Here is a 13451-nt window from a genome sequence, read left to right as displayed (position 1 = left end):
TATTTTCTCTTGTTTTTGCTGCTATCTTGTCTTCTCTTTTAGAAAATTATTACTATATATTTATATGAATTCAGTATTTTTTGTTTTCTAATTTGGATCTTAATTCTCATGATTCCAATTGAGAGATTATCCTAGGACTTAATTATTTTTTATTTTTCCTTCCCTATTTTACAAATTTTTATTTGATTTTTATTGTTTTCAACACAATCTAATGAAGGAAAGAGAAATAATTTTCTGTGTTCCTTAACCCAGAGATATCAAAGCAGGAAATATCCTTCTGACAGAACCAGGCCAGGTGAAACTTGCTGACTTTGGATCTGCTTCCATGGCATCTCCTGCCAATTCTTTTGTGGGAACACCATATTGGTAAGAATAATCTCTCTGGTATTGATCCTCATAAATGAAATACACAATGTGTGGTTGTACTTTTTTCAGATGTCTTATCTTTTTCCTAGAAATGTAATTCTATTTTGGACATTTTAACTTTAAGCATTATACTTAGTTTCAAATACAGATTTGGAATGCTGCCCTTGCAACTCCTATTTTTTCTTTCTTTTTTTTTTTTTTGTGAGGAAGATCAGCCCTGAGCTAACATCCATGCTAATCCTCCTCTTTTTGCTGAGGAATACCGGCTCTGAGCTAACATCCATTGCCAGTCCTCCTCCCCCCCCCCCCCAAAGCCCCAGTAGATAGTCGTATGTCATAGTTGCACATCCTTCTAGTTGCTGCATGTGGGACACGGCCTCAGCATGGCCGGAGAAGCGGTGCCTCGGTGCGCGCCCGGGATCCGAACCTGGGCCGCCAGTAGCGGAGCGCATGCACTTTACCGCTAAGCCATGGGGCTGGCCCATCAACTCCTATTTTTTCATTTGTCCCCCTACATTTTCTTTCCTGTTATTATCTGCATCATATATTGGATGTGAGAGTGAAGAAATTCAATAAAAATTTAAGTGGGGAGAAGAGAGAAATGCTAAGTGGAAGTTTGTGTGTTTTCTTTATATTTATATTTGCTATGTTACAGTGATCTTCACACTAAAAATACCTGAAGACTGGTAGGTGATTTGGAGTTCTTTATTTTGTTTTGCTTTAATTTTTTATTATGGAGAATTTCAGATATACATAAAAGTAGACAAAAGGATAATGAAGCCTCACATACCAGTCACTCAGCCGAACAACATTATCCCATGGCCAGTCTTGCCCTATGTGTTCACTCCTCTCCCCCGCTTCCCCCCCTTCCTCCCATTTATTTTGAAGCAAATTCTAGACATCATCTAATTTTATCCATAAATAATTCAATATTAATGTCTGCAAGTTTGAAGGAAATAATTTTCCAAATCTTCAACTTCCATATGTGTCCTCTTTCTCTGTATGCTGAGAGTGGTGTCTTAGGTCCACTATATCTTTTCCATCTGCCTTTCAAATCTCCCTTCTCCCACTTTATAAAAGAAAGCTTCTTACCCATCCTGAATATTACAGTGATTCGTTGCTCTGGGTTGTAAAAGCCTCTAAGCAACACCTGAGGGAATATATAGCATCTATGAAAAATATTGAAGAGTCAGGACACAAACTCTTGGCAGGGCTTTGTGTGTTTCCAATCATTTCGCTTCCCTTCCTTTTACTCCTTGCTTTCTTTTTCTCCCCAATTATCTTCCCTCTCTTCTTTTTTTCTAGTGTAGAATTCATAACTGAGATGGTTGTCATGGGGACACATTAACGTTTTATTTGCATTGAAAAATGAAGTCAGACTTTCTGACAGATAGTGATTCTGATTTGACTGATGATACAGCCATGAAAACTTGCTTTGTTACTTAGGTTATACGGCAGTGTTTTTAACAGACTGAATGAGCTAATTCTGCAGCTCCAAGTTTTAAATATCTTTAAAGCACATATACAATATACAGTACATATGCTGTGTATTATATCCTTTGCATCTATTAAATTTATAACATTTAGATGACAACTAAAAAATGTGTAAGGGGATACATAGTTTTTATAAATTCGTTGGAGGTAAGAGAATAAAAAAATTTGAAGACCACTGCTTTAGATGACCAAAAATTTCTTATGTAGAACCCAAGTTTAGACAGAGTCCACTTCCCTTCTATAAAAGAGGGTTCTATAAGCAAATAATATCTCTTAATAGTTCCCCTCTTTAGAAATTAATGATGAATTTTAGATATTAAAAAGGCCCTGGAAAGTTCTGCAATAAAAAACAAAATTACTTGCTTAACTTTGCTTAACTTAGTAATTTCCCAAACTTATTTTAAAATCTTAAAGAACACATTGGAGGGGCCGGCCCTGTGGCTTAGCGTTTAAGTGCGTGTGCTCCGCTACCGGTGGCCCCGGTGCGGATCCTGGGCGTGCACCGGCACACTGCTTGTCTGGCTATGCTGAGGCGGCATCCCACGTACAGCAACTAGAAGAATGTGCAGCTATGACATACAACTATCTACTGGGGCTTTGGGGAGAAAAAGGGGGGAAAAAAAAGGAGGAGGATTGGCAATAGATGTTAGTTCAGGGCCGGTCTTCCTCAGCAAAAAAGAGAGGGGGATTGGCATGGATGTTAGCTCAGGGCTGATCTTCCTCACCAAAAAAGAAAAAAGTTAAAAAAAAAAAAAGAATACATTGGAAACACCCTGTTATTGACAGTTGAAAGTTTACTTTATTTACATATTTCTTAATTTGTATATAGTGAATTTGGAACACAGGACTTAGGTACATATTTATATGTCTTTACACACACACTAGGAGGCCTGGTGACAATCTTATTGAGGCAGTCAGCAGCTGTTCTAAGTGTCTGTCTGCGCTTAACACCAAGTACAAATAAAGTGTAAGGTAAAGTACCAGCAAGAATGTTAGACTCAACAACAGGGATGGACCTTGAGGGTATCATGCTAAGTGAAATAAGTCAGAGGGAGAAAGACAAATACCGTATGACTCCACTAGTATGTGGGAGATAAACAAAGAAACAAACACACAGATACAGAGAACCGATTGGTGGTTACCAGAGGAGAACGGGGTGAGGGGAGGGTGAAAGGTAAAGGGGCGCATTTGTATGGTGACGAATGGCAACTAGACTTGGTGATGAGCACAATGTAGTCTATACAGAACCTGAAATATGAGGTACACCTGAAATTTACATAATGTTATAAACCAGTGTTATCTCAATTAAATATAAGAAAGAAAGAAAGACAGACTCCTTCCCCACCCCGCAAAGGAATGTTAGACTCTAGCTGAAGACATGAATTAGTGTTTCATCTTAAAGCTAAGATGCCTGTAAGATTGATCATTGTGTGATTGTTTTAGTTGTGAGCTGCCCTAGCCACTTCTGCCCTAGCCACTTTTATCACAAAACACTATTCTTATTTGAAAGAAAGACGGACAAACTGTGATTATTCAGTGTTGGTTATTGTGGCAGATATTTTCTCAAATAAATGGAGTGAGCTTGTCAGGTCAAGAAAAACAACTGACGGTGTTCAGTGCCAATGATAGAATTCCATCTTTCAAGCAAAAATCAGACTTTTGTAATGGAATTCTGAGACCAAAATGTTTGAGAACCACTTGCCTAAAGGATATGCAATATTAGAATCTCCAAACTTGAACAGATGTAGAATACAACCCTGCTCTGGGGCATCTTTCCTTTAGGATGCTGTATGTATATGATCATGACAGATGGTGAGAATGAGTCTCACGCTATATGCAGTGGTAAATATTTACCTCACAATCTGTAATGCATTTATTTCCCATTATAAAAATTCTTATGTCCAGATATATTGTCTGGAATTCACACAAATGTTCTCCACATAGATGGTTGTTACATTTTTAAAGAATAGTATACATTTTTTTTTACTTTAATTTAGATGACATTTTATGTTTTAGGATGGCTCCAGAGGTAATTTTAGCCATGGACGAAGGACAGTATGATGGCAAAGTAGATGTATGGTCTCTTGGAATAACATGTATTGAACTAGGTAAGCATTGTTCTTTATTACTATGTAGTAAGTTTTCATCAATGTTCTACCTCAATTTCTGTACCAAATTATAGTTTTTTATTTTTTATGTCAGTTACTAAGGGGATCAATAAATATATTAAAGTTTTCGATTTGCTTATGTACTAGTTTTTATATATATTGTTAGGTGTATTATATTTGCTCTGATAAATTAGGTCTAAAATAATTTTCTACTACGGTATTCAGTTTGAGGTATTTATGCCTAACATTAATGAGTATTTGTTAAACATATAGAATATGTCTATGATTACTAGATTTACCATCTATAGAAGATCTCTAAAGCATTCATGACTTACCTCTACCTAGGATGCTTAATACTTTGAGTTAGGTATGAGAATTAGATGTCAGACTGCGTACCATGTTATAGCAGTTTGATTTTATGCACACATTTTATTCTGTTGCCCATAAATGGAACCATATCTAAGGCAGTGGACCATCATAACTTTAACATTCCCACTGTAAGTGAGCCAGGTGGGTAATTAAACTGTCACTGTAATTGAAGATGATGGGCATTTTCTTGCTCTTGATTCCCCAAGCTTCTCCGCACCAGCCTAATATTCTTTCCTTTTTTTCTTCTTAGAAGAATATTCCATTAAACTTTATTTAAAGTGGGAAGTATTGGAATATTTAATCGAACCATTCTAGGATTGAAAATAACACGTTAAAAGTAAAATCCTTGTGTAATTTCGATAAGTCATTATCAACCTGCGTTTGTCAGTAGTTTTCTAAAATAAATAGGTAAATTGAGGTAAAATAAAAGTAAAGCTTTGCTTATCATTACACAGTAGATGAAATGGTAATTTCTGTTATAACCAGACTGTATTTTGCAATCTAATATTTTTCCAAAATAATATAATCTTTAAATATTTTTCACTTTTATTGAAATTCCTACATTAACTATTGTCTTCAAGCTCTATATCATCATATTTATTTTAAAGTTTTACAACATCAGCAAACAGAGATTTGGAGATTACCATAATGTCATTCTCTTCTGATCTCTTGGTCTCAATTTGGGGTATCTTTAAGTGTTCTTTTACCCTTGATTTTTCTTCCTATTGGTCAATCCTAATTAATTTCTTAAGAAACCTGGGTATAAATGTAGAAAAGCTGGTTAATGTACTCTTCCCCTGGGTGTTTTTATATACTTGTGCTGGCTGATGCATACATGTGCCCCTTGGTGATAGTGAAATTATATTAATGGTTCTGTTAGATCACTGATATATTTTAATATTCATTTGATTAGAAGGTATTCGTTGGCTGATTGTACTGCTCAGAAAGAAATCTGCCTAAACTCGGCAGTTTCTGTGAAGTAGCTTCTTGTTTTTCCAGGCCTTCTTGCTCTTGTTATTGTAGTTCATAAAATAGAATTTCTTCACAATGATAGTTTTTACACTTATAATAAAGCAACTTCAGAAGATTGAAAAAAGCAGTGACTGACTGCTTTTAGATAATTTTAAATAAGTCAGACATTTTAAAGAAATTCTCTTAGAGTTTTAGGAATACATTTGGCATCTTCAACTTTCATAAGTAGTCTTTCATGATTACTTTTTAAAATTTTACTTACAAATGTTTTGAATTATGAAGTACTAAGTCAGGAACTATATTTTAAGCCTGGTTTTGGTTCCAAGGGAAAGGCTAGAGTAGCACAGGCTAATAACACTTTCTGTGATGATAGAAGTGTTCTGTATCTGCGTGGCTTTTGAGCACTTGAAATGTGGCTCCTGCAATTGAGGAACGGAATTTTAAATTTTATTTGATTTAAATAAGTTTGCATTTAAAAAGTCACATGTGGCTAGTAGCTACCCTGTTAGTACAGGTCTAGAGGCATGATTTTCCATGCAAATTAGATTTACAGTCTTGGGAAATGTATCTGTTATATACTTTTCTACTTCAAAATAGTTCAAGATAATGAATTAAAGCAACCTATTTTCTTACAGTGTAGATAAGAGAACAAATTTAAATCAATTGTACTATCCATGGTTGTGATAAATATGGTTCTAAATAAATATGACTCCTTCATACTTTCTTATCATAAATGTTAAAATAACATGGTTATGTGTTATGACCAAGAAGTAAAACTGTCCCTATGACATGATAGATGACATGGTATTATATATAGAAAACCCTAAAGACTCCACCAACAAACTGGTAGAAATAATAAACAAATTCAGTAAAGTTGCAAAATACAAATAAGTATACAAAAATCGGTTGTGTTTCTATACACTAAAAACGAACTATCAGAGAAATTAAGACAACAATCCCATTTACAATGACATCAAAAATAATAAAATACCTAGGAATAAATTTAACCCAGGAGGTGAAAGACCTGTACGCTGAAAACTGTGAGACAGTGATGAAAAAATTGAAGAAGACACAAATAAATGGAAAGATATTCCATGCTCCTGGATTGGAAGAATTAATATCCTAAAATGTCCATACTACCCAAAGCAATCTGCAGATTCAGTGCCATCTCTATGAAAATTCCAATGGCATTTTTCACGAAACTAGAACAAACAATCCTAAAATTGGTGGAGAGGAAGACTATTTCTCTTCCCTCTGGGTCCTTCTGGCTGGTCTAGGAATTAAATTGACGTGAGACAGAGTAACAGGAGAAAAATCAAACAAAGCTTTATAACATGTATACATAGGAGAAACCCAGGAAAACTGAGCAACTCACCAGAATTGCCGAGGTTGCCACCTTAAATATCATCTTCAACTAAAGACAAAAGAGGATGTTGAGGGTGGGGGGAGTCAGTTATGAGAGATTACCAGAAAAGCACAGTAAACGAGAGTAAGGTTATTATGCAGATTTAAGTCCTTGCCTTCCACGTTTAATAAGAGTTCTAGAGATAAAGTCATCCCCCTCTTCCTGGTACAGAGAGGGAGACGTCTTTACAAATGGAGATTTCCTTTGCAAATGTAAATGTCTCTTACAAAGGGTAACTTCTTGGTTTTCAAAGCTTTTCCCATGTCTGCAGTTTTTTAAAAAATAACCAGCCAAAAATAATCCTCATGCCAAAGAGACACATCTTGAGGTGGCAAATTCTACTCCCCTACAAATTTGCATGGAACCACAAAAGACCCTGAATAGCTAAAGCAATCTTGAGAAAGAACAGAGCTGGAGGCATCATGCTTCCTGATTTCAAAGTATATTAGAAAACTATAATAATCAAAACAATATGGTATTGGCGTAGAAACAGACACAGTGGAACAGAATAGAGAGTCCAGAAATAAACCCACACACGTCAATTAATTTACAACAGAGGAGCCAAGAATATACAGTGGGGAAAGACAGTCTTTTCAATAAATGATGTTAGGAAAACTGGAGAGCCACATGCAAAAGATTGGAACTGGACCATTATCTTATACCAGACACAAAAATCAACTCAAAATTTAATTTTACAGAAGCAATCTACATTTTTGGATAGAGACATTTCAGAAATGTGTATAAGATAATAAGGAATAGGATCTCTGTAACTTTTTAAAAAATAAATTTTGTTTGAATCATATTGGTTTTGTGGTAGCTTATAAGAATTTGAGATAGAAAGTGTCAGTTGAATCCACCAAAATCTACCACGTTTTATAATTTTATTTATTTATTTATTTTTCCCCCAAAGCCCCAGTAGATAGTTGTATGTCATAGTTGCACATCCTTCTAGTTGCTGTATGTGGGACGCGGCCTCAGCATGGCCGGAGAAGCAGTGCGTTGGTGCGCGTCCGGATCCGAACCCGGGCCGACAGCAGTGGAGCGCGAGCACTTAACCACTAAGCCACGGAGCCGGCCCCTCTACCACGTTTTAAATTTGATAAATCTCTTCTATGGTTTCTGGCTAATAAATTCAGTGTTTTCTGACAAAATTGAGAGATGTTAAATTTTATAGTGACAAAATCAAAAAGCGTATTCTGGTTTGATATATTGATGGTACACCATTAAAAAAATTTAAATACTTTAATAAATTATCATAGAAACGCAAGTATTTCATTCATTTAGAATTTCTTCAGTAACCCCTTCCCCTTCCTAAACTATTCAGTCTTAAAGCTATTAGGTAGGACAATGTAAGGTAGGTGTCCATGTCAGCTGGTGAGCCATGGTGGAGTGTCAGAATCATGTGAAGAGGAGGGAGTTCCCACAGACAAATAGCCGTGTATGTGGAAACAGAGTCTAATGAGGGTATATATGCAAGGAGGCAGTCGGATTTGGAGATTCGGAGCCCTAGTGTGGTGACTAAGACATTCATAACATGGAGGTGACTGAGCACGGGGTATCAGAGCCTAGATAGGGTGAGGAGGTGACAACAGTAGGAGCGTCCTATTATATGGGGTCAGAGCCTAAGGAGGACATTTGTATTTGGGGGTGGCCTGATGCAGTGGCAGTGCCTGGTCAAAAAGAAGAGGGCTTCCTTCATGAGGACTGATAAGGAGGGCCTCAGTGCAGAGAAGTGACCCGGTTTGGGTGGGGTATCAGGAACTGAGTGGGTGAAGATGATGTTCACTCTATAGAGTGACTTGGGATGAGGTTTCAAAACTTGAGCAGGGAAAGGGAGGCATCTACTCAGGAGAGAGGGTGGTGACATAGATGGGAGACTTGGATACACACGGGGAATTTATCAAATAAGGAAATACAAAGAATAAAGAGAGCGAGGTTTCTCATTGTCAAAGAGGAGTGTTGCAAATAACGGAAAGAGAGAAAGCTAGAATAAATACTATGGGATTGGATTGGATCTGAGAAATGGTAGTGAACTCAATTGTTTTCAATTAACAAATATAGATGTTTAATGTGCGTGTATGCATATAAATGTATTGTGTATATGTATGTGTTCCCTAACTCTATCCCCTGAGAGGATCTAATAGCAGTGATAACTCAGTAGCAGTGAGCACACCTGTTGCCATGGCTCCTTGGAGAAATGGTTGATCCAGTGTCTGGAGTAGGGAAAGTACAAGATGAGCCTGAAACATCTTAGTGTGCCAGAAAGCAAGGAAGTGATCAAGGAATGGTGGAGCAATGTCAAAAAGACAGAAACCAGCATAAAGAGGTTCTTACTGCTCAAATGTGAGGCAATTTGAAGATCGAAATAAATGATAGTAGCAGATTATAACATATTAAATAAAATAGAGATCTGTAAGTCCATACAATAAGTAAAAAAAAAATAAAATGAAAGTTTTTGGAAAAACAGGATATTTATATAGATTCAAAGTATCTTCTCACAAAATACTTATTAATTACAAAGGAAAAAAGAGAAATTTTACCATGTTAGAAGCCTGGCAGACTTGCCTTAAGTGATCAAAGTGAACACCATCAATAATGGAACCATTCAAAATCACACACTGCCTCATAGAATACAATGAGAATAATATAACATTTACTTCTGTGCTGTTCTTGCCAAAGATGTATAACCCAAATTTAATCATAGGACAAACCCAAATTGAGGGACATTCCAGAGTCTTGTATACTTTGAAATTGTCAAGGTCATGACTTCAACTTTCACCTTAAGAAATTAGAAAAAGAAGAGCAAATTCAACCCAAAATAAGCAAAAGAGAATAAAGAAGATCATAGGAGAAATCAAATTAAATAGAAAATTAAATTAAATTAAATAGAAAACAGAAAAACAATAGAGAAAAATCAATGAAACCAAAAACTAGTTTTTTGAGAAAATTAATAAAATTGATAAACTTCCAGCCAGATTGATCAGGTGAAAAAGAGAGAAGACACAAATTACCAAAATTAGGAATGAGAGGTGATGTCACTGCAGATTTTATGGGTATTAAAAGGACTATAGGGAAATATTATGAAGAATTTTATGTTGATAAATGTAACAACTTAGATAAAATAGACAATTTCCTTGAAGGACACAAATAATCAAAGCTCACTTTTGCTACAAAGGACATTATTGGGACATTTGAGTGAAACTTGAATGGGGTTTGAGGGTTGAATGATAGTTATGTATCATTAATGGCCTGATTGAGTGGATGTATTATGGTTCTCTAGTAAAATGTTCTTATTTATAGGAAATATACACTACAGTATTTAGGGGTGGCGCAGCATCAGGTCAGCAATTTACTCTAAATTGCTTCACTTGAAAAAGTTCTTTGAACTCCAGTTGTAATTTTTTCTAAGTTTGAGATTATGTAACAAAAGAAACTTGAGCAATACTTGTGTGCCCCTATGTAACAGGCACCTATTTTAATAGGAAGATTTCTTCTTTTTTTTTTATAGCGGAAAGGAAGCCTCCTTTATTTAATATGAATGCAATGAGTGCCTTATATCACATAGCCCAAAATGAATCCCCTACACTACAGTCTAATGAATGGTGAGTATCGCTAAAAGATACAGTACTCAACATTGTATAAATTAAATGCCTTTCATAATGTTATCAAAATGATTTCACTTCATTTAGGTAAAATGTATTATCTGAAGAAATATTAAAATAGGTTTATTGTACCCTTTTATCATGTTTATCCTTTATTACGTCTGCTTTTCATAGTGTGTATATAACTCAGTTCAGAAATAAAGGCTAGATGATGCCAAATGGAAGCAAAAAGTATTGCTTTTTTTTTTTTTTTTTTGTGAGGAAGATCAGCCCTGACCTAACATCCATGCTAATCCTCCTCTTTTTGCTGAGGAAGACCGGCTCTGAGCTAACATCTATTGCCAATCCTCCTCCTTTTTTTTTCCCCAAAGCCCCAGTAGATAGTTGTATGTCATAGTTGCACATCCTTCTAGTTGCTGTATGTGAGACGTGGCCTCAGCATGGCCAGAGAAGCGGTGCGTCAGTGCGCACCCGGGATCCGAACCTGGGCCTCCAGTAGCGGAGCTCGCGCACTTAACCGCTAAGCCACGGGCGGCCAGCCCCCAAAAGTATTGCTTTTTATAAAAATTTATATTTTATTTTTTCTTTGAACTTTAGAAACCATAACCCTGATTATATAATAAATAGCATGATTTAAACGTTAATATTTTATAATTAAAATATATAGATAGCCACACCTGTAGTGATATTTTATTGGGGAATGATTTATAATTTATATAGTATACAAAAATTTATATTTATATGGTAAAATGATTTGATTTATCAGAGTTATCAGATAATTCATAACTTTGGAATCATTCTAATTGTTGTTATGATTTATTTATTTATTTATTTATTTTTTGGTGAGGAAGATCAGCCCCGAGCTAACTTCCATGCCAATCCTCCTCTTTTTTTGCTGAGGAAGACTGGCCCTGGGCTAACATCCGTGCCTATCTTCCTGCACTTTATATGGGACACCACCACAGCATGGCCTGACAAGCAGTGCGTCGGTGCGCGCCCAGGATCCGAACCCCGGGCCGCCAGCAGTGGAGCGCGCGCACTTAACCGCTACACCACGGGACCGGCCGTTGTTATTATGATATTTATTATTCAGAGTGCTCTGATATTTGTTCTCCTACTGCTTCCTTGATTTGATAAAATTAAGTTCATTCATGTAAAGAAGTTTATGGAGAACAGATTGACAATTTTAGAAAACTAGGATTTTTATCAGTGATAGAAAATTTTTGTGGGAAATTAATTCTTCAGGTATATCTAGCATTTGAAAAATTCTAGGGAAATATCTAGCATATTTAATAAATATTTTTAAAATTCACAAGTAGATGCATAAATTAACTATACTTTATATTTTTAAAGATTACATAATTAAGGCATATTCTTAGGTCTTTACTACTTATGTAGAGACATATAGAAAGAACCTTTTGGCAAAGATTTTAGTATTATGGTACATATAAGAAATGTGCTGAACACAGACTGTCTTTACACTGTGTTTGATACCTTGGGGATTCAAAAAAGAATTTTCTTGCCTACAAGGAACTTAAAATCTTATTTGAATATTGAAGACAAACATTGATGGAATAATTATTACTTACTGCCCTACTCACTGAACTCTCATCAGTAACACTATCTAATAATATATTGCAGACTTCTAATATTTTTTAAAATATCTTCATTGATTTTCTAGGTTTAATGGAAATTTTATGCATTTGCTCAGGGACACCAAATACTCAGATATTAAAAAATGCTCACTACAAAGCACACAGAGTGATGTTTTGAAACATGCTATATAGAAGATGATCCAAGGGGTAAACAAGAGAGATGGCTTAGAGAAAAGAAAAAGAAAATTGAGAGGAATATTATCTTAGATTTGAATGCAAAAAAGAAAAATTTTGCCTCAGTATAGAATGAGTTATGATATTTAAATACGTGGGAGCAGGATTTTTAAATAGTCTGTGCAAGTTTATCTTTGGAAAATGGTAAAGATTCATTGGTTGCTTTAGATAGCTTTTCATAAACTTATATGAAATATATAATATATGGTGTCTGCTTTGTTTATCATTTCTTTTCCATCCCCCACCACCACCAATAGGCACATGCCTTGATTTATGGATGTGTTTTTTAAGGAAATAGCAATATGTTCACCTGATACTTTCCTTTACAATAGGTCTGATTATTTTCGCAACTTTGTAGATTCTTGCCTCCAGAAAATCCCTCAAGATCGCCCTACATCAGAGGAACTTTTAAAGGTCAGTTTTGTTATGTTCAAAGTCTGTTTTCTACCCCTAAGAAACTATTTTAAAGAATGTATTTTATTCTTCTTTGATTCTGAATCAGTATTAAGTATGCTGTACTAATTTTTACTAAAATACTAATTTTGTATGCTGTTCTCTCGGAACTTTTCTTAGATGCTGAGTCTTTTTGTTTGTTTTTTTCAAAATTGGTTAACTGCTTTTACCATGTCTGAATAGAATATATAGTTAAATATTTAAAAATGGCTAAAATTTTGTATGCACAAGTATATTCATGAGTTATAATTGTAAGTTTTAATTCATGTGGAATAATATTTCAAAGTTGGTAAAATGTAGTTTAACTTTGGATCTAATTTTTGTATCTACCATACTTTATATATTGATCTGTCCTATATTAAAATAATAGAAAAAAAGAGAAATTATGTGTAATATATAAATATTGTGGGAGGAAGGACATTTCAAAAGAAATCGTTAAAAATGGGTATCGTATTTTTGTTTCCTTTTTAGAAATAGATTTTTCTAATGAAGCAATGAAAATATTTTAAAAATTATGTAAATTCTATTCAGTTTTCTGTAGGTTTGGTTGCCTAATTTAAATACATGATTGGTATATGTTTTCTGTCCTCAAAAATTTATTATTTCATTTGGAGCTTGGTTATCTTATTAATAGCAATAATAGTATTGTTGAACTTAATATAGTTCTTAAAGCATCTAGATAAGGCAATAGTAAAGTAGGCTTTGACTGTATCTCTTTGTGACCCTAGGAATCTTGTGATTTTTCACTAAAAGATTTAAGTAGACTATTTTTACATGAATGTTTTAGAATTTCAAGAAGTTCAGTTTATTTTCACCAACACATATCAGTTAAGTTAAAGATACAAGGAAATTA

The 13451-nt window shown here is 34.9% G+C and overlaps 1 protein-coding gene across 2 annotated transcripts in view; it reads left to right on the top strand.

The window, feature by feature from the left end:
* TAOK1 (TAO kinase 1) overlaps positions 1-13451 on the top strand; it is a 139244-nt gene that overhangs the window by 92492 nt on the left and 33301 nt on the right. Inside the window, exons 7-10 of one of the 2 annotated variants that reach the window (XM_058560201.1) lie at positions 253-366; positions 3877-3968; positions 10223-10316; positions 12478-12559. In XM_058560201.1, coding sequence (XP_058416184.1) covers positions 253-366; positions 3877-3968; positions 10223-10316; positions 12478-12559 — 382 coding nt within the window. Of the gene's footprint in view, positions 1-252; positions 367-3876; positions 3969-10222; positions 10317-12477; positions 12560-13451 lie in introns of those variants that run through there. The other variant, XM_058560202.1, reaches the window with a different exon arrangement.

The sequence above is a fragment of the Diceros bicornis genome, chromosome 18 (assembly GCF_020826845.1).
Source record: "Diceros bicornis minor isolate mBicDic1 chromosome 18, mDicBic1.mat.cur, whole genome shotgun sequence".
NCBI classification, from domain to species: domain Eukaryota; kingdom Metazoa; phylum Chordata; class Mammalia; order Perissodactyla; family Rhinocerotidae; genus Diceros; species Diceros bicornis.
Note: the sequence above shows the minus strand (reverse complement) of the source record. Positions and strands in the feature narration are given on the sequence as shown.